At 39.0% G+C, this 26,752-nt stretch overlaps 1 protein-coding gene across 13 annotated transcripts in view; it reads left to right on the top strand.

Annotated features, from left to right (window-relative positions):
- Nucleotides 1–26,752, top strand: part of caskin1 (CASK interacting protein 1) — a 131,960-nt gene that overhangs the window by 43,465 nt on the left and 61,743 nt on the right. For all 13 annotated transcript variants that reach the window (XM_067418447.1, XM_067418499.1, XM_067418435.1 and 10 more), the window contains exon 2: nt 23,778–23,829. In XM_067418447.1, the coding sequence (XP_067274548.1) occupies nt 23,778–23,829 (52 nt within the window). The remainder of the gene's footprint in view (nt 1–23,777; nt 23,830–26,752) is intronic.

Genomic DNA, 26,752 nt, shown 5'->3' with positions numbered 1-26,752 from the left:
CTGGCTTAATCTAAAGCCTGTCTGTGAAACCAGGCCTGAAAGTGTTTTTTCTCTGCGTTGCTAAGCTGCATTTGTATGCTCTTAAGTGCTTTTCAATGACATATTTTTGTCATTGCTCAAATTAGGAAAAATGATTAGTTGCAGCAGACTTCATTCCTAAATCAAAATATTTTTTGTTCAGTATATTAAATAGGATTTCTAAGGATAAATGCTATTTTCTTCACACACAAGGGCGCTCAGGTTTTAATATTTTAATAATGGTTTAATACGTTTTTTTGTGTTTGTGCGTTCGGATTCAGAGGGAATGTAACAATTGAGGTTATTAAGCTTGAATTCAACCCAAGACATTTGCATCCCATGTTATTTCCATAATGGAACATATTTTGAATTAATACTGGATATGTAATGAGAAATTGTAGGACTGGTTTCCATCAGAAAATCATTGGATTGTGAAAAGTTGTCCATATGACATAGTTGGAGCAGAGGTTTTGAACTTTTGACTTGTACAACATTACACATATTACAAACATAAAGTGCAAGTACAAAACTTTCTGTATTTTTACATTTTCAAAATACAAACAAACAAATAACTCGTTCTGTATGATTTAGAAGCATGTTTACTCAATGCGTCAGTGTGCATTCAGGTTCAAGTCCCCACTGGATAGACAGACAGACACACACACACACACACACACACACACACACACACACACACACACACACACAGGTTTGTTTCACTATATTAGTGAGGACATTACATAGACTTCCATTGATTTTATATCAGGTTAATGATATTTTCTATCCCCTAACCCAACCCCTATCCCTAAACCTACCCATCACAGAAACATGCAGAACAACAGATTTAAATAAAAACATGTTTTGGCCGATTTATAAGCCTTTTAAACTAGTGAAGACCAGTCCAATGTCCTCACTAGTGGGTCATTTTCATGTTTTACTATATAAGTGAGGACATTTGTGTCCTCACAAGTATTGCCAAACAAGGAACACACACACACACACACACACACACACACACACACACACACACACACACACACACACACACAAACACAAACACAAACTACCCATCACAGAATAGGTTCTCCATTTTTACATTGTCAAAAAAACTTCACTATGATTTATACACTATTTTCCTAATGGGTTTACCAGGACACACACCCACACACACAAACTGCTGTGTTTGGTTTTGCTTTGGATGTTATACCACGCACAACATTGTGCTGTCAGAAATTAATAAAACTAAATATTATTTATTATGAGGGATGTTTAACCACATGCCTGATTAAGACCTTTTACACTGCAATAAATTGTGTGGCCATTGCAGGACACACACAATACTGGGAACACGCACTGCCAACATTACCCACATGCTGGAGGCCACGTTTAACCTCATCTCACACACAGACAAATAAAGGTGGATTATGTTATCTTTGTACCTGCAAGAGCAAAAACTTTACATTAGCATTCTCTTCTGAATGAACTTTATAACACGCTTTATGAAAACACGTTAGAAATTTTGAGACCACTCTATAAAATCAGATGGTTAATTTATGAGCTTTATCTCACTCAGCTAACATTGCTAGAACAGCTGTACCTGTTTCTAGAGCTGAATTATTACTGCTGATATAGCAAAGGGACATGAGCAGACACTTTGAGTAAATATTAATCAGTTTGCAGTTTACTGAAGCCAGGTAATATCAAGAGTATCTTCATAACATGGTTCTTTAGCTGAAGAAAAAAAATCTTAAGAGATATTTTTTAGAGTATTCAATTTTAGTGGAAAAGCTGACATCATTACAACACTTGCAGCAGAGCACATTGTCATTTATCTCCCTCTTGTCGATATAAAAAATTGGATGAATAGTAATTTTCTGCAACTTAATTCAGATAAAACTGAATTTTTAATTATTGGACAGAAAAGCTCCACAAGTAGTAACCGAGAATACTGTCTAACACTTGATGACTGCTCTGTCAAGCCCTCGTCGTCAGTGAGGAACCTGTGTGTGCTCTTTGATACCAATCTTTCATTTGAAAGCCACGTTTCTAGCATCTGTAAAACCGCATTCTATCATCTTAAAAATATATCTAAATTACGGCACATGCTTTCAATGCAATATGCTGAACAGTTAGTACATGCGTTCATGAGCTCAAGGCTAGATTATTGTAATGCTCTACTGGGTGGTTGCCCTGCTCGCTTAATAAACAAACTCCAGCTAGTCCAAAATGCAGCAGCTAGAGTTCTTACTAGAACCAGGAAGTATGATCATATTAGTCCAGTTCTGTCAACACTGCACTGGCTCCCTATTAAACATCGGCTCCCTATAAAACATCATAAAACAATCAGATTTTAAAACATACATTTTAAAATCTTGCTTATTACTTACAAAGCACTAAATAGTTTAGCTCCCCGGTACTTAAGCGAGCTCTTAACGCATTATACCCCATCACGTCTATTGCGGTCTCAAAACTCTGGCCAGTTGATAATACCTAGAATATCTAAATCAACTGCAGGCGGTCGATCATTTTCCTATTTAGCTCCTAAATTGTGGAATAGTCTTCCTAGCATTGTTCGGGAAGCAGACACACTCTGTCAGTTTAAATCTAGACTAAAAACACATCTCTTTACTATGGCATACACATAGAACATTTTTAACTTTCATTATTCAATTCAATTGACTGATTGTTAGGCTGCATTAACTAGGTCAGCCGGAACCGGGAACACTTCCCATAACACCTGATGTACTCGTTACATCATAAAAAGAGTGACATCTACGCTAATGTTAGTCTCTCTGTTTATCCCGAGGTTTATCCCGGATCTGGGCCCTGTCCGGATCGGATGGTGGACCTGCCTGGACATGACCAACGCATCCTGGAGTGTCTGCTGAGCCGTGTCAAATGGTGTCTCCTCCGAATTTGCCTCACTGGCACGACATGCTCAAAACCCGTCTTCGGCGCAATAATTCCGATCTTTCATGTATTCATACTCTTGTGTAATTGACGCCCCATCCTAAATAAATCTGTCTCTTCCGTGATACCCTGAAAATTTTGAATAATCCGATCTAATATGATTTCCGACCTGTAAGGTTCCCAGAATAATAATCTTACACTGTTTGTTAATAGGCCAGAAGAGAACTGGCACCCCGACTGAGTCTGGTTTCTCCCAAGGTTTATTTTTCTCCATCATGCCCCGATGGAGTTTTGGTTCCTTGCCACTGTCGCCTTTGGCTTGGCTTGCTCAGTTGGGGACACTAAAAATATGATTAAAGTTATTCAACTTATTATACAAATAAAATATATGAATTAGGTCTTATTTAATTCTATAAACTATAATACTGATCTGCCAACATTGTCGCTATATGATAAATTAAAATAAGCTGATAACATCACTGTTTTCTCCAGAACGGCTGTACAGCCAAATCTAATTTTGTCGCAATATTACCCTGTTTGACACTGTGAAGCTGCTTTGACACAATCGTGATTGTAAAAGCGCTATATAAATAAAGTTGATTGATTGATTGATTGATCTTGTATATGAACCAGTGACCTACTCGTATTGTTCTAGAAATTAACATGAGCATATTGCATTCACAGGCTTTGTTGGCAGAAGTAGGCCTATGTGTTTCAAATATCATTGCTTTTACATTAAAGGGATAGTTCACCCAAAAATTAAAATCAGCCCATAATTTACTCACCCTCAAGTCATCCTAGGTGTATATGAAATTCTTCTTTCAGACAAATTTATGTTGATTTATATTAAAAAAGTCCTGGCTAATCCAAGCTCTATAATGGCAGGGATTGTTGCTCTGTCCATAAAAATACATCTGTCCATCAAATAACGCGCTCCACGTGGCCCCGGGGGGTTAATAAAGGCCTTCTGAAGCAAATGGTTGCATTTGTGTAAGAAAAATACAAAAACAAAAAAAAGCTTTCTTTCTTCCCCCTTTTGTAACCTTTATATTTAATAAGTCTGATATCTACAAAAGTTTGACAAAATAGTTATTTCTCTTTCTTTATGTAGCTGATATATTCTCTGTACTGCCACCTTCTGTTTCTGAAAATAGTGCAATGACGTATAAATACGCATGAAGTATAATATTCGGACACTTTGGTGTACGAAGTGGGATGTCCATGTATTCTGTGGAGAGTAGACGGCATCAAGCGAATGTAAAAACAAGTCTAAAGCTAGAGTAGAGCAGCAGTTGGATGCCCAGATGTGGATTAGGATGTTAAGATGTGTTTGTGGAAAGTGATCATGGAGAGGAAGTGAATGAGGAAGTTGTTAATTAAATGAGGAAAGAGGCGGTTTGCAAGACCCGGGGCCTGTCACACACTGTTCATTAATCTGGATACAGGCGCCTGAGACAGGCTTGTGCAGACTCGTCTGTGCCATCCTCACTCTAATTAGGGCACTTTAATCAGGGACAAACTGCAAAGATCCCGGAGACCACTTTAAAGTACCACTAACCTTTACTGTAAACAACACTCTTTCCCGCTCCATGGAGTCCTAAAGTTCAGTCATCTCAGTGTAATGAGAGGGGAGGTTTGGTCAGACTCTGGGCTGTTTTCATGCATCCTGTCTCAGAGCCACCCTATTTTTTTTATTATCTCTGACCTGCAGGAGACAACAGTTTGTTTGACTTCTGAAGTTCAGCTTAGTTCCACCTGGTGATCAGCATTATAAAATGTAAATTTTACAGCTATTATTGGGGCAGATTAGCTTTCCAAACATGGAGAGCTTTTGATTTCATTGTGTGAGAGTGATACTGATGCAGCTGAAGAAAGGAGACCAATGGAAAGTGTGCCAACACTGTAAAAAATTATTTAGAAAAAAAGTTACCTGGTTGCCTTAAAATTTTGAGTTCATTGAAATTAAAATTTTGAGTTAATACAATGAAAATTTTTTGAGATTCGACAGCCTTTATTAAAATATTATTAAAAGATTTTGTAAGCATATTGGTTAATTATGTGTGTGTTATTTCTGATGACGCAGTGAAACATGCCAAATTGTGCTATTTTCATGATTTATCACATTTTTTATGTGGTTCAGATACAAAAATATTTTGAGTTTTTATTTATTAAACTAATTTCCTTCATTGTATCAACTCAAATTTTTAATTTCAATAAACTCAAAATTTTAAGGCAACCAGGTTACTTACTTTTTTAAGTTAAACCACCACAAATTTTTTACAGTGAAGTATCAATGTGAGGTGTTGTAACTTTGTGTTTGTTTACGCAAAAAAAAAGAGAAAAAAAAGAGTGCTGGCATCTCTCAGTTCTCTAATAACGTGACAAAGTCTGGGAAAAGGGTCCATTATTGTTACTTTGCACATTGCTACAGAAGAGAAGACATACAGAAAAATGCTGTGTAGAGACTCTTCTCTGTGGTTACTAATAAACTACTGTTGTGCAGAACATCTTTCACTGGCTAAAAGTTTCTTTGAGTGCTGTTTGAGCATTCATAGAGAGAGAAACACTTGATGACTGGTGCAAGTTGTTTTACTTTATTTTAAAAGTTTTTGAATAGATTGTTCCTCAGAAAAATTGTTGCCGTTGAATAGACAATAATAAAGCGACGGTCTGTGTCCATTTTGGTTCTTTAGACTGTATTTATAGTAAATTAATTCAAACTGGCAGTGCTACTGCGCTCTTCCTGGCTTCCGCTGCTGTGCCATAGAACAATACAGTCTCTGTGTGAGTCTTTAATACTGTCTCTCTAGCCACAGCTCACAATCTGAAATGCACCCTCACTCCTCTTCTCTGACTTTTATCACTTCCTCTGTGGACACAAGATACTGGCACTGTTATGTGCTGTCCGCTGAGAGAATCTCATGTCTTCTGACATGACACTGCGACTGTCACTGGCATGTGGAACAGTGTGACAGAAGTGAAGTGTTTGGATGTCTGACAGATGGTCTTATTGTAATAGACTGACACAAAGAAGATGTGCTACAATGAAACTTGTTGGGGCTTCATGGGTAGCGTGTTTAAGATGGTTTGTGCTTGTGTATGTGATGCAATGATGTGCCGAGGCCATTCAGCCTGCCACATTCAGTGTGAATCAAATTACAGTATTTACTTTGCTTTGGTCTCTGCCAGTCATTTGATATTGCAGCCCTTTTGTGTACTTTTCTTAAGAATTACAAACTCAAACCTGATCATAACTATTGATAAAATCAAGTGAAAGTAATTCACTATTATCACTAGCTTGCACTAGCACTATCATTGTGCACTTAAAGTTGGGCATTTACTAGTTTATTAGTTTTATACTGTAAGTATAGCCTACTTGTACGTTTTCTTTAAGTGAACTTAAAGCTACAGTCTGTAACTTTTTGTGCTCTAGCGGTTAATAAACAGAACTGCATGCATCTTGCTGAAGAACATTGCAGCCGGAGCTACTTCTTTCTGTTTATGTCTATGGCGAGTCACTCGGGGACTGTGCTCCTCCGCAGCGGTTCCTACCAGACCGGTCTGAAATAGTCCCTTACCCTGTAAACTTCAGCCATATTCATTGGGAAGCGTGCAAACATTTGAAATTATTTGCTCAAACATGAAAGCATTGACGCTGATCGGGGGGAATATTCCCTTCGAAAACAAAACTCAGCCACTGTGTCTTCATCGGTTCGGATTTAGGAACATCAGAATGACTGCTGTGTTCGTTATTACACCCAAAAACAGAACACCACAATCGCTTGGATGCCATTCTGCTCCAGCGGATGCACAATGGCAGACTATGATGATGAAAGAGCTCGCTCAGGGCGGGTCTGAGGTGAAAACGCTGCTGTCAGTTAACAATCGTGGGAGGGGAGTTTGACCGTGTGACATCACACAGTCGGATGGCTTGATTTGAGACAGGGAAAATATATAAGGAGATTTTTTAAAAAAAACACAGGATGGATCTTTATCAGTATAGGAAGGTTGTGTACAGGCACTGCCAACACACATTTCCATACAATCAATTTGTAATAGTGCTTACGACCCCTTTAATCATTCTTGGGTTCAACATTTTATTCTGTAACATTAGCCAGTCTTGCGTATGGGACTACACCGTGTGCACCCCTACATAAGCACTGTAAATTCAGCTCCACAAAATCACTCATTAATCCCGCCGTGGCCGGATTAGCACCGTGGACTTCCTTATATTCTCCCAGTTCCCTTGGTTCAGGTGACTGAAGATGTAAATATTGCTTGTGGTCAAACACGCTCGTCTGCACACACACTCTCGGTCAAGACTAGAGCATAACGGCATTGTAAAATGGCTTCAATACCTCCCGAACTTCCTTACATTCTCCCAGTTCCCTTAGTTAAGTGGCTGGAGATTAAATATTGCAGTCAACTAGCCTGTGTCAAAAACGCTCGTATAACGCTGTGTGCATTTACCCCGGTGGACTCGCTCACTGTTTTGCGCCTTGGGTACTCTATGTAAGTTTGCGCACTACACAGTGTGCGCCACTTCACATTATTTACAATGAAACACAAAAGAGCCTTTTCTATGTAGGAAATGTGCCCACTTTACAGTCTGCACTCCTGCACGCAAACACTTTTTCTGAGCACTCGTGCCACGAGCACTATGAATGTGAGGCGCGCCCACTGCAAAGGGGAATGGTCTTTTCACCCACAAACGATTCAGTGTTAGTTTGGGCGTTAATTTGGAACACTTTCGGCCAAGAGAATAGCAATACTCACTGCCCGATATGTTTCTCCAAACACAGGGATGCCCTGGCCCATCTTTTGGCCCAGACTCCTTCTATATGCTTTCCTTCCGATCGCGATGCTACCGCATACCATCAAAAAAGATCAGGGAGACAATATGACCAGTGGGAGACCAGTGCTTTTAAAAGCCCCACTTTGGAAGAACCGCACATGGTTCTCTGAACTGATTCAGCTGTCAGACACAGCCCCATTGCCCAGGAAATACCTCCTCACGCAGGCGAAAGGGAAGATCTGGCATCCCAGTCCCGAGCTATGGGCCCTCCACGTTCCACGTATGGCCCATCTACGGGTATCTGGAACAGAGTCCTGCAACGGGTCGGGTACCCGCGGGTGGCTAAAACGGGTGGATTGTGACATTTATAAAATTCACGGGCAGGGATGTGGGTGGATAATTAACTCTGTGTGGGCGGGTAGTAGTGCGGATGAAAAATAGGCTTATGTGCAATATTTCTGTGGTGAGGTGAACGAAAGAGAGAGAGCGAGCGAGATCGGGGCGTGATTGTGAATGAGCGTCACCTGTGAGCCACACCGGTCTCGAGTCCTCTGCGGGAGCTCGGAGGCATATCATGGGACGAGAGATCACCACACCTGGATTTGATGTTGAGTTGTGTTTACGTTTTATTATGTGTGTGCGCGTGGCAGATGTCCATGAAGGGCTGCCCACGTTACTTTCGTTTTGTTTGGTTAAAGTCTTTTAAATGTCCGCTGGTTCCTGCCTCCTTCTTCCCCCCTCGAACATATTGTAGGCTATTACAATTTCTATGTCCAATTTACCATTTTACACATACACGCAACAACGATATGCCATTTGACCCATCACGTCACCACTACTGCGACATTGAAACTTTTGTTGATGCCTCTCGTAACCCAGAAGGAGCGAGCGTTGCAGGAGTAGCAATGGATGAAGTAAAAGTAAAGTTGGTGAGTGGAGTAGCCTATATGAAATTGTTGACAATGAGTCTTTAAAGGCACTTTTGCCTGTTTCATTAGCCCATTCATGACCCTGCTGTGATGTTGAGAGAGGTGCAGGATTAAAAAAAAGCATTTTTATTTGAATGATTTTAGCATGTGTGATTTATCGCGGGCACGGGTCGGGTAATGGGCCAAATATTAACGGGTCTGGGCGGGTGCGGATTTAATTTTGAAATTTTTACGGGTCACAGGTCGGATCTGGTGCTAAACCTTGCGGGTACGGGCGGGGGCGGGTCTCCAAAAATGGACCTGTGCAGGACTCTGATCTGGAAACCTCTCTGATAAAGTTATGAACACTATTTCTGAAGCTAGAGCCCTTGCAAAGTGGTCAGTGTTTTCAAACTGGTGTGCTGTGCGAAATATCGACGCACACTCATGTGAAGTGGCAGAAGTGCTTGCTTTTCTCCAAGAGCTAATGGACGCAGGTCATTCCCCCTCCACGGTCAAAATATATGTCGCCACCATAGCAGCTAACCATGATCAGATCGCGGGACATTCACTAGGGAAACGTGATCTCTTTGTACGTTTTCTTTTAGGGCCCAGGAGATTAAATCCACATCGCCCTTCCTCAGTCCTTATTTGGGACCTCGCCGTGGTTTTAGAAGCCATGAAAGATTCCCCCTTCGAACCATTTCAGATCACGAACTTGAAGCACTTATCACTCAAAACCGCATTTCTGCTGGCTTTGGCCTCGGTGAAGAGAGTGGGTGACTTACACGCACTCTCCGTGAGTCCTTCCTGTCTTGAGTTTGGGCCAAAAAACTCCAAGGTTGTTCTCAAACCGAGACATGGTTATGTACCCAAAGTGCTATCAACCCCTTTCAGAACGCAGGTGATTACACTGCTTCCATTACCCACGTCTCAGAGAGAATAAGACGCGAACCTACTCTGCCCAGTCAGAGCATTGAGATTGTATCTAGAGCATTGCGACCCCATTCAGCCAGTCAGATCAGCTCTTCGTTTGCTTCTGTGGCCGCACTAAAGGTTGTGCCGTCACGAAAAAAGACTCTCACACTGGATAGTGGATGCGATCTCACTAGCATATAGGTCTAAGAACATTACTTGTCCTTTAGGCATTAAAGCCCACTCCACTAGATGCATGGCCTCGTCTTGCGCTTGGTCATGTGGCATTTCCATGGAAGATGTCTGTGCAGCAGCAGGCTGGGCATCTCCGTCCACTTTTATCAGATTCTGCAATTTGGACGTCCCAGCTTTACAAGCAGGGCTTTTCTCTGTCTAAATGCTCTATCTGCAGCCCTGGCAACACGATTGCTTATATTGTGTTCCACTTATACACAATCGTTCATAAGCACCATTACACTCTACCATAGATCCGACTCCGGTCCCCTTATGAAGCCCGCCTGTGTCGGTCTCTAGAGGTTTTTTGACTTTCCCTCATTTTTTCATATTGGGTCAGTCAGCACGCACGGCATTTTACATTGTGTTCCCATACACAATACGAGAGACCTCTCAATAGGGAACGTACTCGGTTACTTTCGTAACCTCCGTTCTCTGTGAGAGGGAATGAGTATTGCGTTCCCTGCCGTGCTTGTGCTTCTCAGGTAACCCTTCAGTCGATTTTTAAAACCTGATCCAATGGCAAAACAGGGTCTTATATAGCCTCTAGTATGTTAATTGAAGTCCCTTTTTTCGTGGCCCCTTTAAAGCGCCCCCATTGGCTCGCTCTCCTGAGCTGCCTCACCATAGGTTCCTGCAGTTGCTGCAGCCCGGCCAATCAGAGCGCTATTTGCGGCGTGCTATTGCCGTGCAGCAAAACTGCGCTTTACATAGATACTTATATATAATAAAGTTTTTCTTCATATTCTCAAGAAAAGGAGCTTTTGCCATACGCAATACTCGTTCCCGCTCTCAGGGACCTGAGGTTACGAAAGTAACCGAGTACGTTCTCAGTTTAGCATTACACAATTGAAAACCGTTTCTTTTTGACACGTTCGATACTGAGAATCGACGAGCCGATGAGCTGAACCTCTTCATACACACGACGCTCTTCCTAACTGGACTATTTTCCTTTTTTACGGCTACCACGGCGTTCCCACGGGACTTCAGCACGAGACTACAGCTAGCCGTCTAAAACACTGTTTAGGTGAATTTAAACAACCACTAAGTGGCTAAACGCATCTTGTTGTCATGTAAGGGACCTGTTCATGTTGGATAGACATTTTAATTGAATTTTGTGTCTGTTGCATTAGTGGACAAGACGAACAAAGACCCCCTTTACTTTTATGCCCCCAAAGCTGCTGTTTTAGCTGAGTGGGGGCTTTGGGCATTAACTGTAACAGCTCCGTGTTGCAAGCACCAATCCGGATAGGTTTTTTCTTCTTCTATAGACTGTACTCACAAAGATATAATGATCAAGATAAACGTAAAAAATCACCGGAGTTGTCCTAAGTAAAAAAAAAAATAGTATTTAGATTTTTTATGTTTTTTAATATTTTAAGTATTTTTTGAGAAGTAGAAAAGTAAGTTTATTTTTATTTTTTTTCTTCTTTTTTTTTAAATAAGCACATCTAGGCCAGGCTGGGAGACACCATCTTAAACAAGCTAAGATCAGAAAACCTTTTTTTTCTTCTTTTATTGGAGATATGTGTATAACTATGTTTTACATGCTCCTCAGAGGCCCTCTTTAAGGAGATTTGCTAAATGTACTACGCATGCCACTGTGAGCTATTAACTGAGTAAACATTCATCACGTAGAGCAAGCCTACACAGAAATCTGCCCGGTGCCTCAATGGCAAACCCACACAATCCTTAACGGCCTGCCTTATGCAGAGATAGAGCCCTGGATCTCAGCAGGATAAGGCTGATGCATGCTGGGTATGCAGCCTCTGTAATTTGGGAATGATCAATGAGGCTTCTCTAGCCGTGGCAGCAGTGCTGTGGGAAATAGATTAGCTATCAGCGTACGAGAAGAGGCAAACTCACCTGTGGGCTGCAGATCCCTTGAGGAGACGCAGCTCTGGCAGTAACACTCTCATACGATGACACTTGAGAAATGAACCTGCGTGCATGCTTACACGCCATTACGAGGAGTGTTTGGAGGGTTTGTTTGGTTTCATGTAGTGCAGCACAGTGTACAGAATTATTCGTGGATATGTAAGGTTTTTTTCAGAATATGTTTTAATCTGTACTGTTTTGTGAGTGTATTTATGTGCATTTAAAATAACAGAGTGTTGAAGGGATTGTGTGGGTGCGCTGCACTAATTTTTGTACACATGTGTAGGAAGAGGTAGCTGATGCTTGTTGCCTAGCAACTCCATTACGGCTCTATAAAAGACATGATAAGAGAGCTACTCTGCCTAAAATATTGCTGTACTTTTGCATAAAGAAATGTCGAAACCTTTATACACCGCAGCGACTTCTCTTTGTACTTTAAGTCAAGAGCAAAACGATTGCGGATTTGATGGAAGCTTGATATAAACTTGTGTGGGATACAGGAAGGTGAGATCCCGGAATAACCCCACGGGAAGAGCACCAGATGGTCTCCTCTGTTTTACCTGGAAGGGAAATGGCTCCACAGGAAGTTCAGGAAGCAGGAAAAAGCGGGGTCAAACTGGATCAAAAGCTGCTTACTGCTACAGAGATGTCAAGCTGCGCTCCACCACTAAGGAGCAAACTGCTGTTGACATGCTCACGTTTTATTATACACGTCCTCTATCTGAGAAGATTTTTTTTTTTTGGACCACAGCAGATGATATATTTTGGGGAGGGATTTGAGGAGGAGGTCCTGAGGTTATACACAGAATCAAAACAAAACTCCTTTTAACTCCCTTGTGAAATACAGTAAAAACAAGCTTAAAAAGAGAAAAGAACAATGAAAAGTTAAGCTTGTTCTTATTCTTTTAAAAAAGCACTCTGGCAAACATCTACCTTTTTATATTGAAGTGTTTGTGATTGATTATGCCTTTTAAATTCCACTTTGATTTCTGAATTTGAATGTAGCAAAAATGGATGCAGAATGGCAGTTTGATTAGGAATGTGATGATGTAGAGTTGACAGAAAATCATATTGTAGAAGTTTCAACTGTAATTTTTTAGTTCAAATGGATTCCTTCTTACAAAATCTTTTTGTTTTTGGGGTGTACTAGTATATGTTTTAATGGTAAATGTGCTATGATTGGTTACCAGGCCCAGTGTGTTGTGATTTGGTACCGCTTAGTGCATGTTTGGGAAATGTCTGGCCTCTCCATAACTGAGTCCTTCTCAAGCCTCCTAAGACCAATGTAAACCAAGGTCTTTTGAAGGTGGTATTTTTCCATGTCAATACATTGTTTAGAGCATAAGAAACAAATAGAAATATTGTATGTTATGCTATTATGCTATGCTCTCATAAGTGGACACTGGGGTTTAGTTTTGTTTAAAATTTAAAATGACATGAACAAAACAATGGGATTTTTTTTTTTTTTTTGTCTTTCACCAATCAATTTTCAGGTTTCAGATTTTTTTTTAACCAGAGTTTGTTTAAAGGTTCTCAGCTATGTTATGAAATATATAATGGAATTAATTGATATACCATTTTACTCTATGCAATGTGTGTGAAATGGTCATACATGTGTTTCCCCATTATATACAATGTATCTATACACTGTCTCTAAAATGTGTTCTTGGAGCAACATGTAATGAACATAGACCGTAAAAAAATATGGACGACTCGACATCATCCGTTTCCGCTTGCCATATTTGAAGCTTTCAGGCAGCCTTGCACGGCGCGGACATCTTGGGACCGAGTCTGCGCAGTAGCGATTTCGGGACCGGAGTTGCGCAGTAGAGCGCAGGAAGTAGAGCAGGAAGTACAGTCGCAATATCAAAAGCCCGCCCACACGCTCGCAGATGCAGAACAATTAATTATGTTGGTGTGAAATAAACAGTTATGGAAATGTAGAAATTAAAGCTAAAGCTCTAATCTGCTCCCAAAAATTTCGAAAAAAGTCCGTTAGTGCCTCAGTGACAACTTCACTCAGAGAAGCCGTCAGTCTCAGTTGTCAATCATGACGTCACACCCCCGTTTTTATAGCATCAAATAACTAACTCAAACTAAACTTATTTTTAAAACGAACACCTGAAATGAAATCATCGTGATGATAACTGCCTTCAGTGACATATACTAACTTTGGGGAAACATTTTTGAAGTGTAATTTTATTATTTAGTTTGCCTCGTGTCCATTAGAAATCACAGAGGGGCGGCTATACTGGGACCGGTCACCGGGGGGCGATCGAGGCGCGAAAGCTTCAGTAAATGAGAGGGAGACTGCAGGCTTGGTAATGAAAAAGAAGTGTAATAATGGGAGTAATAATTGGTAACATTTTTATAATAATATCTATTTTAGAGGAACATTGATATGTAATTTCATTCCCCATTCACTTGTTGTGTCTCCCAAAATGCCTGATAAACATGATTTAAGTCTCATAAGTTTCATACTACATGTATGAAATCAATGCTCTGGTTTGTAAAAGAATATCATATTTTGATTAGAAACCTCTTTCACGAGATGTTGATTTATAACAAACTATTTAAAAATGAGCCAGATTATATTAGTCTTTTCTATAAGACTAATATAATCTATTCAATATTTCTATAAGAGCGCTACATGTAATCATTCAGTCATTTTTAAAGACCAAAGAGAAGTTGTTGTCCTGGTGAAAGAAATGCTATTCCTGAAAAGCCTTGAATGTGCTCTTTACAGGACATCCAGAATTTTACTAAAATATAATGTCCTCGTACAAGGACAGTGGCACTCAGGAGGCTTGTGTAAATATTTTGGATGCCATCAATTTCAAACCAATTCGAACCTGATTCAGACCCTGACAAAGGTAATGGACAAGAGGATTGTGCAGAAACGATTTCATGCATAGACTTTGCAAGCATGGATTTCACAGGACATTTCAGAGTGGTATGTGTGTTTTTTTTTGTAATCTTACATTATAGATACAATGTTATCCTCCATTTAATCATGATATTTGTCTGAAAACTATGGTAATACAAAAAATAATTGTTTCAAAAACCATGGCTAATTTTCCTAAGGAGCTGTGGCCTTACAAAAGCTACAGAAAATAAGCTGTTCTCCATGAAATGTGCAGCGCAAAAATAAACGTCTGGGTTTTAATGTTCAGGAACAGTGTTTGAAATCAGTTTGAACCACTCTTGCTAGCCTTAGGAAGGTCGAACAAATTATTTTTGGAAACATTGTGAAAAAAACAGCATCTCTTTGACATAGCGACAATGTCTTATTCCAGTGGCATATTCCCAGTGTGGAGATTATTTAAATGAGGAACATTATGACTTCATAAGATTCTGAAAAATCACATTGTAGTCCAAACAAGTCCTTCCTTGTAGTTCTTGGAAAGTGGATTCTGTTAGATAAAATATCTCCCTTTGGAGTGGTTTTTGAGCTTTGAAACCTTGATCTTTTTTTCTGCTGAAACAATAACATTACATAAAGTTGAAAAGTGGAACATTAAAATGTCAATATGCCTTACATACAAATGGAATTAAAGATACAGCTAAATCTTCAATTTGATTAATAATTTCTTCATCTGAAACAATAAAATTAAAACAAAACAAATGAAACCTAACAAAACATTTTGTGAAATGTTTTGATTGTAAAATGTGCTTTATTTATTTATTTAAAGGGATGATGAATTGAGAAATCAACTTTTCCTTGAGCTTTTGATATATAAAAGGTCATGGTAATATAAGAATATCCTCTAAGTTTCAGAGCTGAAAAATTCCTTGTTAGTCAAAGAAAAGCTTTTATAGACACCAGGCCCAGAAAATGGTCCTGTGGTTCATACTGATGTCATTGCACTACGAAACACCGCCTCTACAGAACGTCTAATCCCGTAGCCCCGCCCACCGACTCGTCTAATCCCGTAGCCCCACCCACCGACTCGTCTAATCCGGTAGCCCCACCCACCGACTCGTCTAATCCGGTAGCCCCACCCACCGACTCATGGAGGTGATCGGCTAGTGCTAGCTAGCCAACAACAATAAACATGAACAATATAGCAAGATATTGCGCTATTCCTGGTTGTGGAAGAACACAGTGGCTGCATAAGCTTCCTTCAGATCATAATATTAGGAATGAGTGGTTGAACTTTATTTTTAATAAAGTTCCAGCTCACATGGGAAAGACATATTCACTTCAGTTCACTGCAGAATTGTTTGTAAACAAATCTCCGGTCAATGCTGGATTTGGATCCGACAGGAATAGTGCAACACACCGATGTGAGTAAAACGTGTTTTTATATGTGATAGTATTGCATTGTTATAGATCGTTTTTCTTATGTGTACGTGTCTAACAGAGCATAACTTTAGCACACTGGACTCAGACACGTATGGGCCAGGGCTCGCAAAACCCGGCAGGCCAATGAATCTCATTATATTCTGTTCTTGTTCTGTGGTGTTGTCTCTCTCGACTTGACATTTGAAGGGCGGCGTGCACGTGTGTGTGTGTGCGCGTTTCACGCTTATATCGACTCTGATCTTACAGGCTATGTGTAATATAAAAATAATTGTCTAATCAATCGTGGGTGGATGAGAAATAAATCATTGTGTTTGTTTGATAAAGACGTTTACGAGCCCTGTGATCAAGAAAATCATTCCGGTTGCCGCTTCTCCCTCACTCTCTCCTCTCCGTCATGTGAACTGAACTGACAGGGGAGCTTAAGCTCATTAAATATGCAAATCTTCCCCAATTCTAGCCGTGGGCATTCACTTCCAAGTCTCCAGTGCGTCATGCCCACCAAAACCCAGCGTTTTGGAGAGAGCCTCAAAACCAGTGTAGAAAATAGCCTATTACTTATTAGTTATGATGTTTTTGAATGTAAAAAACACACAAACATCATTAGTTAAACTCAGACAACAGTATAAAAAAAAGAAAAAAGCCAGTACATGACACCTGTAACATAAATGGCACTTTTTTGAGTTTTTGAATGTTCACCAAGCCTACATTTATATGATCAGTAATACAGTAAAACTGATAAAGTTATAAAACATTACAGTTTAAAATAACTGTTTAAGTAAAAAAAAAGCATTTTTTATTTTTAGCATCATTACTCCAGTCTTCAGTGTCTCATGATCCTACAGAAATCATTCTAATATGATGATTTGCTGCTCAACAAACATTAATAATTATTATCAACTTGGAACAGTTGTGGTGCTTAATATTTGTGGAAAGCATATATTTTTCAATATTTTTTTAACAGCATGTTTTTTGTTACATTTGTAAATGTGTACATTTCTTTATGGCTAAATGATAAATTTAATGTTTATTTTCTGAATTAGTATTTTTAATTTATTTAAAGAAAATCCCCCCTTGTTCACTGCAGTGAAAGCAATGTAAAAGTTAAATATACGTGTAGATATTGTGTGTAAAGTGTGTCTGAGACTAGGAAGTAGTGGAGCAAGATAGAGCAGCTGGCTGGGGAGCAGTCCGGCCCATGGAAGAGCCGGTTCACCAACCACTAGCCAAAAGAAGAGGCAAAGCAAAGGAATGAGGCCAAGCTTTAACTAATCACTTTCCATCCGCTCTGCCAGCACCATGGAGACTCAAACGTTACTATTAGCCACCTGCCAGCCCTGCCGGCACCAAGCCCCGATATGAGGTTTGGTTTCGCCCCAATTCTGTTTGAAATGGCCGTTGAGGGTGATCACAATCAGGCCAGTTCACAAGCATGAAACGGGAACTGCTCCCAAGTTACTTTGACACTTGGAGCCATTCCCTCCCTGGGCTGGAATCTGCGATCTCTCTGCCTGTTTCTGATCTCTTTGATCAACTGTCAGCATTTGGATGATTAGATTGTAGGAAGAGCACATTTTCTTTCCTTTCCTTTCCTTTCTGTCTTTCCGTCTTCCTTATGAATGAACAGCGGAATGTGTTGTGTTCGCACCGCAGGGCACTGCATGTAAAGATGTGTGTCGTGTAGCTTACACTGGAAGCAGACATGTCTTTAATAGAGTGCTCATGTGTGCTGTATAGCGCTGCGTGAAGCACAGACCTCAGCAGTCAGATCGGATGAAGGGGTCTCATTGTACATTCTGGGAAAGCCCCAAAGTAACAACTCTGGAGGTGTGGACTTTTTCCTGCTGCTGCTATTACAACAAGCTGAGAGCTTGACACAGAGAAATTAGTTTTGATGCTAAATGATGTAAATAGTGGATAAAATTAAGGTTTGGATGTGAAATGGGATATGAAACAGAATCGTTGCTAAGTTTAGCTTAGCTATTGTTTGCTTAGTAGGCCAATTTCCCCAAGACCAGAGACACCAATCAATGTTGGCAAGCCAATGCAAATGTAGCTTTATGATCAGCCTCTTTTTTTCTTTTCTTTTTTTTCACTGAAAGATTTTAAAGCACTTTTGTTTATGCTTATGAAGACCACTAACTTGCACCATTACAGTTTTTTTTTGTTTTGCTATATGAGGGGATTCTGAGGTATTGGCCTTACTGCTGGTTAACAACAATTTTCAGATTAGTGGCTGGTAATTATAAAATAAAGTTGACAAAAGACTACTGATAGAGCCTTTTGTGTATACATTTTGGGGAAATTTACATGGAAGAAAAGGTCCAGGTTTTCTGTGCTTGTTTGTAGGGCTACACAGTTTCGGCCAAAAATGTGATTGTTATTATAAAAAATGTATTATTATAAAAATGTTAAAAATGTCTTAACAATAATAATAACAATAATAATACTAAATACAACGATTTTTTAAAATTAAATATTTCACTGTAATATTTTACTGTAATTTTTGTATTATTAAAGTATCATTTAAGAAAAATATGATAATTATTTTATTTTACAGCAAAAATATAAAAATACAGTATTAAATTTGCTGTCTTAATTTCTTCATTTTCAAAAGTTAAAGAATAAAAGCTTTTATTTTGTCGAACAGCCCACGGGAGCCCTTAAAGGGGTAGTTCACCCAAACATGAAAATGATAGAATACTAAGAAAAATATCAGTAAAATATCTAGCTTCTAGCGGACCACCTTCCGTATTCAAATTACACAGGAAGTGTATCCTCTCTCGCAGATCCAAACACTTACACTCCCGGAGTCGTGTGGATTACGTTTATGATCGATGCACTTTTTTGGGCATCATATTTATGGCTGTCATTAAAAAGCTTGGATTAGCCAGTAGTCCAGGACATTTTTTAATATAACTATGCCTTGCTTGAGGCTGAGTAAATCATGGGGTAATTTTAATTCTCTTTTGTTGACAAGCGCCAGTTCATAAGTGTTTCTCATTACAAGTGTGAGACGATGGCTGATACATATTGAATTCCCAAATGCATGTTATAAGTGACAAGTTGATTTAAAATGTAGACATTTTGAAAATAACATAAAAATAGCACTTCAAGTACCATAGAATGACACCTTGTCCGAAAAAACATTTCAAATATTTTTTGGTATTTTGTTGCATTTTTAAGATGTACCCTAAAACTAAAACTAAAAAAGAAAAAAAGGTAAAATATTACCTCACAGTTTTAATTATTGTAACACCAGTTAACATTTTTCTAAATCCCGAATTCTGCATAAAATTGGGGTTTGCAGTCTTTGAAATCATTTTTGCATACATTACGTTTATTCATGATGCCCAGCTGTGAGTCACTCTGTTGTGGCTGACTACTAAAGTTATTCCAGATGTGTCACAATGTTTCCTCATGCCCATGGCTACCGTACATACAATTTGTCACAGAGTATAGGTCATGAGTACTGTTCTTTTGTTTGTAAACATGGTCTGTCAAATTTAAGCCTTAGTTAAACCTCTTGGAACAGTTCAAAATGAAATTAGTCCCCATGCACATATTGTGTTAATGTCACAGTCTGTTCAGCTGTGGTAGGACAGATTCAGTGCTTAGTATTCAGAGTTTCATTCTGATTCTGAGCTTTAACCATTGCTGTTGAAGGAGCCCTGCTATAAACACCCTTTAAAAAAAAAGTTTTGCATGTGCGCTTTGTACAGGGGCAGTACTTCTGCCTATGTCTAGCATTACCTTTCCAACGTGATTACGTAATCCATGGCAAGCTGCAGAGCAGTGCAAGATGAGCGATTTATGTTAAAAAGTGTATAATTTGTAATTATTTTTAAAAATTACATAAGACCTATTCTTCAGGTGGGATCGCGCAAAGCCTCTGAAGCCCTTCAAAGCACTTTAAAACTGCATTGTTTGGACTTTCAACCTTGGTTGCCATTGAAGTACATTATGTGGAGAAAAATCCTGAAATGTTTTCCTCAAAAAAACATATTTTCTTTTTGACTGAATAAAGAAAGACATGAACAACTTAGATGAGATGGGGGTGAGTAAATTATCCGAACATTTTCATTTTGAAGTGAACTAATCCTTTATATACAAGGAACAAACGAAGTGAACTAGATAAACACAGGTAAAGAGAATCTGATATTTAGTGTATAACCATGCTAGAGTAAACCAGTCACTGTAAACAGTAGCCTACCTTGTTGTTAGGGAAACACACCTGGAAAAAAACAGTACATTTCTGTGGTACACTACTACTACTGAGAAGGCTTAGTAGACTTTTGGCAGCATAAGCACAATACTTATTTCAATGTTTCAGGAAAGTTTCAGGCATTTTCACAGTCTATTTCAGATTTAGAGAGTACAGCCGCAGATCTATAAGATGCATTCTTGCTGTAACACATTTCCTTACTGTTCTTCATCTGGCATCCAGAACCCTCAATGCATTTGAATCGTTGCCTCTCGAGCTCGTCTCTACAAAACCTTTGAACCCTAAACCTTTCCGTGACACCTCACCCTGTCTTTTTTGGGCATCACCGAGTACGCCACACTTGTCTTACTTCGCATGGTCTTCAGAGAGCGATGAGTCACAGGGAACCTTTTCCACTACATCTCATAACATTCTTCTGTCTGGAAACAGTGGATATGCAGATTTAATCGTGGCTGGGTAGAATTCGCTGTTTCTTTCTTTGTTGCTGTCTCTAGTCCTGTAGTCAGCTAGAGTAGTTTTACATTAGAGCTTTTGTCTCTTTTGTCCACTCCGATATTTTAGCACAAAGCAACAAATGGATGTCATCTCGTAGTCCTTTAGACTACGACTGCATATCTTCTCAGTCCAAAGGCAAATGTAATAGCCAGTGTGATTCTGTGAAACTTATTTTAGGTGTCATTTTAGGTGTGAGAGTGCTGTTGTCATTTGGGGGGAATGTATTCAGGGTTGACAGCTGTTGTTTACCTCTTGTAGACTATAATAGTACATGCTGAGTCTTTATATGAGCCCTATTTGTTGTGGGCTCATTAATTTTTACAAAGAGGCAAAACTCCTCCTCTTGTCCCCAGAGCGAACATCTCCAGGCTCATATTTGTACCTCTAAATGTTTTCATACAACAAAGCAACCCAGTTCTGTCTCTGCTCTGAGTGTCAGTGTGATGTAATCTTTTGTTTCAGTTTTAATGACCAGACTATTCAGCGGGTTAACTGTGGGCACTATAAAAAGATCTGAAGGAAATATATACAAAACAATCCTGAGAGAAGTTAGGCAGAGTTTTTATCATCATTTATCAGTAAATATATCGTAAAGTTCAATAATATTTCAGAATATTACTGTTTTACTGGTTTTGAGCAAATAAATGCAGCACTGGCAAGTATAAGATTACTTCTTTCAGAAACATTAAACTCTTACCATATTATTTTTTTATTCACTCAAAGGCAACATAAACCACTATTTCCCACAATTTAAAAACAAAATAGACATCCGTAATAGGCCGTCCTATTGATTTAAACAACTGAATAATTGATAAAAGATGTGAAAATAGAATCCATACGTCTGCACTTTTCACGTTGCCATTATTGGTATTAGTTCTAACATACAATACCTTTCATTCAAATGGTCTCATTCCAAAAGCCAAAAGGTTGAGAAACAGACCATCCGAGAGCGAGAGCACAAAAGCAGCAGCATATTCTCCTCTACTATAACCTTTTCATCTTGAAATAGAAGCACATTTGTTTCCTCATAAACACAGCCAGTCATGTACTGGTGACTTACTACATCACTGTGTTTTCTTTAATATCAGTTCCCACTCTGCTCTGTTTGGACACATCAGGCCAGGCCTTAGAGGTGAAAGAGTTAAAGAGCAGAAAAAGACACACAGATGTTCTCTGTCACTATGAGCAGCAGTTGTTGAAAACAGCCCTGTATTCAGGCTGACTGATGTAGATGGCTGCGAGCCGCTCCACTCCAGATGGAATACAGACCTCATCTGGCATATTCTGATCTGCTTCCAAATTCCACCGCTCATATTATAAGCCAAATAGAAGCCCTTTACAAGGTGTTAAAGATTATATCACCTACATCCTAATGTTTGGATGAATGGACAGTTGGACATTGAACATTCCTCCTGTCTACCTTTGGTTGATCAAACAGCCCATCTCAAATGCATGCCATTGGTTGAGCCATTATTATTACCGTGTTGAGTAATTTGGTAGAATGTTTTGAAAGAACTTTTTGGGGCCTAATACTTGTCTTTATATATGTTTTGATTGTAAGTAATAGTAGTTCCAGCTGATGAATGATAAAAACATTGACAGCCAATCAGAATCCATCCTGCTGTAACAAGCTTGAGATTTAAAGCTGCAGACAAGCACACGCTTAGAATAAACAAAATGATATTGTTCGCTGGTTTGGACACTATAATATAGTTATCTTCATAGTCATTGTTCTTGGCGTGAACGGGCCTTAACCCAGCATCTTGGGCCACAGACAAACAGATATTAATTTATTGGTTATAAGAGTTTATTTAAATCTGTTATGGGATAATATTGAATCTACAGTGAATCGCTGCTTTTTCAAATTTCTTGGTTAAAATGCGCTAAAGCAACACAATTGATACATTTTGTTCTAACTTAAAGATGTCAGGAACTGGCTTTTTAAAAAATGTTATACTGTTGTCTGAGGTCAACTAATGACGTTTGTGTGTTTTTTACATTAAAAACATCATTACTAATAAGTAATAGGCTATTTTCTACACTGGTTTCTAGGCTCTCGCCAGAACACTCGGTTTTGATGGACATGCCGCACTCGAGACTTAGAAGTAAACGCCCACGGCTAGGATTGGATAAGATTTGCATATTTATAGCATTTACAATTTATTTAATGCTATTTTGAAAATATTAATATTTAATCCTTTTTTTTTTAAACACACATGGGGATTTATTTGTGCCTGATTAAGTCTCATAGGTGCAGTTTTTGAGCACCATTACACAAGGTGACGGAATTCTTCCTTTAAATCTGCATCCTCGTCCCCTGTTGGTGCTGTAAGTGAAGCATATGTGATTTATGGATGGAAGAAAATGTGACAACATATTCAGTCCACCAAAGAGTCTCTTTATGGCTGTGCTGCTGTTAGGGGAAGTGATGTAGTGAACGGCCCCTGGAGACAGGCATAGCATTCTTCCCCATGTCTGCTAGGAAACAGGACAGTTTGCCATCCACTTGTTAGCAGGTCCATTTGAATGCAAACTAAAAATTGGTCATGGTGTAAAACCTCAAATGACAGTAATATATTTGATTTTCTGTGTGTGACAAGGATGTATGGGTAACTGACAGTACTAAACAATAGTTCTGGCCCACATAGCTAAGAATGATTATCCTGTTGTTCCTCCTCTCTAATTTGTACAGCCAAACTATGAAGATATATGATGTTTGTGTAAAAGTGTACATTTCAATAATTGATTATGTACCAAAAATGATCATAGTCTTATCTCAAGGTGTTTTCACTTGGAAGTTGTTTTAGGTACAGGGTGTGTAATTTTCACTGCTGGTAATGCAGCTCTAGTACACTCTCAGTATTCTAGTGCATACTCCAAGTTGCTTACTCACAGGCCCTCAAAAATGGCAATCCTAAAATAGAAAATTTTCCAATGCAAATAGAAAATCCCAAGCCTTAAATCAGATGCACTTATCTCAAAATGTATAAAACCCTAGTATAAAAGAACATGCTGTGAAATGTCCTTACTCCCACAGTGTACTATTGTTGCTTTTGAAAAAATACTTATCCTTCTTTCCCTCTCGTTTTTCTTTAGAGTTGCTGGGCTCTGCCAAGAAGGTGAACGTCAACTTCCAGGACACTGATGGGTGAGTGGGACATATAAGGACTTTATATGGCTCCATGTGGTAGACTCTTGTAAACATGATCGTTCCTGTCTGACTGCCAAATATCCTCGGGATCTGCCAGAGCTTATGTGCACTTGTTGGTTTAGAAAAACTTTTATCCAAATCTCTTTCCCAGTCAGTGGACAGATATGCTACTCAAAACCTTTTTGGTCTGTCAACTGTTAGTGGAACATGTTGTTATATCTGTTGATTTTTGGTGTTACAATTTGTTGTTTTATAACACATTTTTAAAACTACGCTTTAGAAGAATTTTCACTTAATATTTAGTTAGAAATAAACTAAATACTACTACTTGGTTAATAGTAAATGGGTTATTGCTTTGCATAAACCTTCAGTGATGTTTTATATTCAAAGCTGTTGGTCTGATTTGGAGGGAAATGCTCACAACCACAGATGGCGATATAGAGCCCATAATTTGTAGTATATATTGTGGCTTAAGCGTCCAAAAATTCTTTGGGACCGTACATTGCAGAGTATAATTTCTATGTAGATTGCTGATAATTTCTAACTATGAGAGTATGACAGGCATATTTGCTCTCATCCAAATTGGTTCTGCCACATTCAATAACTCGTTCAGCTGCACTTGATGTTTATTTAGTTTTATCCAGTTTGTTTTAAGAGGCAGAGAGCATTGTGTTATTTGTGGCAGTGTGTTATTTGTGCTAGCGTCAGAGAGAGATAAATCAGACATTTGTTGGGCTGCTTCTATTGTAGTACATTTATCTGGACGTTGTGACGTACAGATTCGTTTTTAATCATGCTCTGACTCTATAGTTTTACCTGAGCACAGCACAACTGAAAAGAAGACTGTGTTGAGACATAAAGCAAATGGTGGTATGTGGTTTGGCACAGAGCAGAAAGAGACCTGGATTAAAGCACCAATGTTTCTAGTGCTACATGGTCAGAGATCATTTTCTGTAGACGCAGCTGAATAAAACAATGGAATAAAAAAGGCAGCAGCTATTTGCACTAAGTGTAAATATAATCTAGTTGCTATTCACACTGTGCAAATAGCGATAGATGCTATTTACACCAATTGTAAATAGCAACTAGATTTTATTAACCAGGCTTGAGCACAATTCAGAATTGAATTGAGAATGACTCCTGAATTCTAATTCAATTCTTGAATTTCAATTTATGTCAAAAATAGGATTTAGAATTACAATTCGAATTTTAATTAAAGGAAGCAGAATTGAAATTTTTAAATCAAGGATTTTAAATCAAAGAAATCCATATACAGTGGTACCCGGAAAGTATTCAGGCCCCCTTAAATGTTTCACTCTTTGTTATATTGTAGCCATTTGCTAAAATCATTTAAGTAAAAAATATATAATTAATGTACACACAGCAGCACCCCATATTGACAGAAAAACAAAGAATAATTGACATTTTTGCAGATTTATTAAAAAAGAAAAACTGAAATATCACATGGTCCTAAGTATTCAGACCCTTTGTTCAGTATTTAGTAGAAGCACCCTTTTGATCTAATACAGTCATGAGTCTTTTGGGGAAAGATGCAACAGGTTTTCACACCTGCTGGATTTGGGGATCCTCTGCCATTTCTCCTTGCAGATCCTCTCCATATCTGTCCGGTTAGATGGTAAACGTTGGTGGACGGCCATTTTCAGGTCTCTCCGGAGATGCTCAATTGGGTTTAAGTCAGGGCTCTGACTTGGCCATCAAAGAACAGCTACAGAGTATTGTGAAGCCACTCCTTCAGTATTTTAGCTGTGTGCTTGTGGTCATTGTCTTGTTAAAAGGTGAACCTTCGGCCCAGTTTGAGGTCTTGAGCACTCTGGAGAAGGTTTTCATTTTCATCGATTGCAACCAGTCGTCTTGTCCCTGCTGCTGAAAAACACCCCCACAGCATGATGCTGCCACCACCACCATGCTTCACTGTTGGGACTAATATTTTTCTCCACGCATACCAATTAGAATCAAGGCCAAAAAGTTATTTATTGGTCTCATCAGACCAGAGAATCTTATTTCTCACCATCTTGGAGTCCTTCAGGTGTTTGTTATTAAACTTTTATTTGTCTTGCACTGAGGAGAGGCTTCCATCGGGCCACTCTGCCATGAAGCCCCGACTGGTGGAGGGCTGCAGTGATGGTTGACTTTCTACAACTTTCTCCCATCTCCCGACTGCATCTCTGGAGCTCAGCCACAGTGATCTTTGGGTTCTTCTTTACCTCTCTCACCAAGACTCTTCTCCCCCGATAGTTCAGTTTGCCCAGACGGCCAGCTCTAGGAGGGGTTCTGGTTGTCCCAAACATCTTCCATTTAAGGATTATGGAGGCCAGCAGAAATAGTTTTGTAATCTTGGCCAGATCTGTGCCTTGCCACAATTCTGTCTCTGAGCTCTTCAGGCAGTTCTTTTGACCTCATGATTCTCATTTGCTCTGACATGCACTGTGAGCTCTGCAAGCTTATATAGGCAGGTGTGTGGCTTTCCTAATCAAGTACAATCAGTACAATCAAACACAGCTGGACTCAAATGATGGTGTAGAACCATCTCAAGGAAGGGTCTGAATACTTACGACCATGTGAACTTTGCTAATTTGTTTCTAATTGTGCTAACAGCGAACAGTCTATTAATTGTATAACATAACTCAAAGTCAAATATAAACAGGTAATTTACATTTACTCTAATTTATAATTTTTAAAAAAAGTCAACGTAAATTAAAAAAGTTGACACATTCCACTAATAATATTAAATTAATCATGTGCTATAAGACTAAATAATTTGGGAATTTTACTTAATTTATTCAGGTAGATTAAAGAGATAGTCCACCGTTTTTTCATATTAAACTATGTTATTCCCTTAACTAAGACTAGTTGATACATACCTCTCTCGTCTGAGTTAGTGCACTTTATCGCTCTGATG

This window comes from Pseudorasbora parva, chromosome 2 (genome assembly GCF_024679245.1).
Source record: "Pseudorasbora parva isolate DD20220531a chromosome 2, ASM2467924v1, whole genome shotgun sequence".
In the NCBI taxonomy this organism is placed as follows: domain Eukaryota; kingdom Metazoa; phylum Chordata; class Actinopteri; order Cypriniformes; family Gobionidae; genus Pseudorasbora; species Pseudorasbora parva.
The sequence above is the reverse complement of the archived record's forward strand: the minus strand, read 5'-3'. Positions and strand labels throughout refer to the sequence as shown.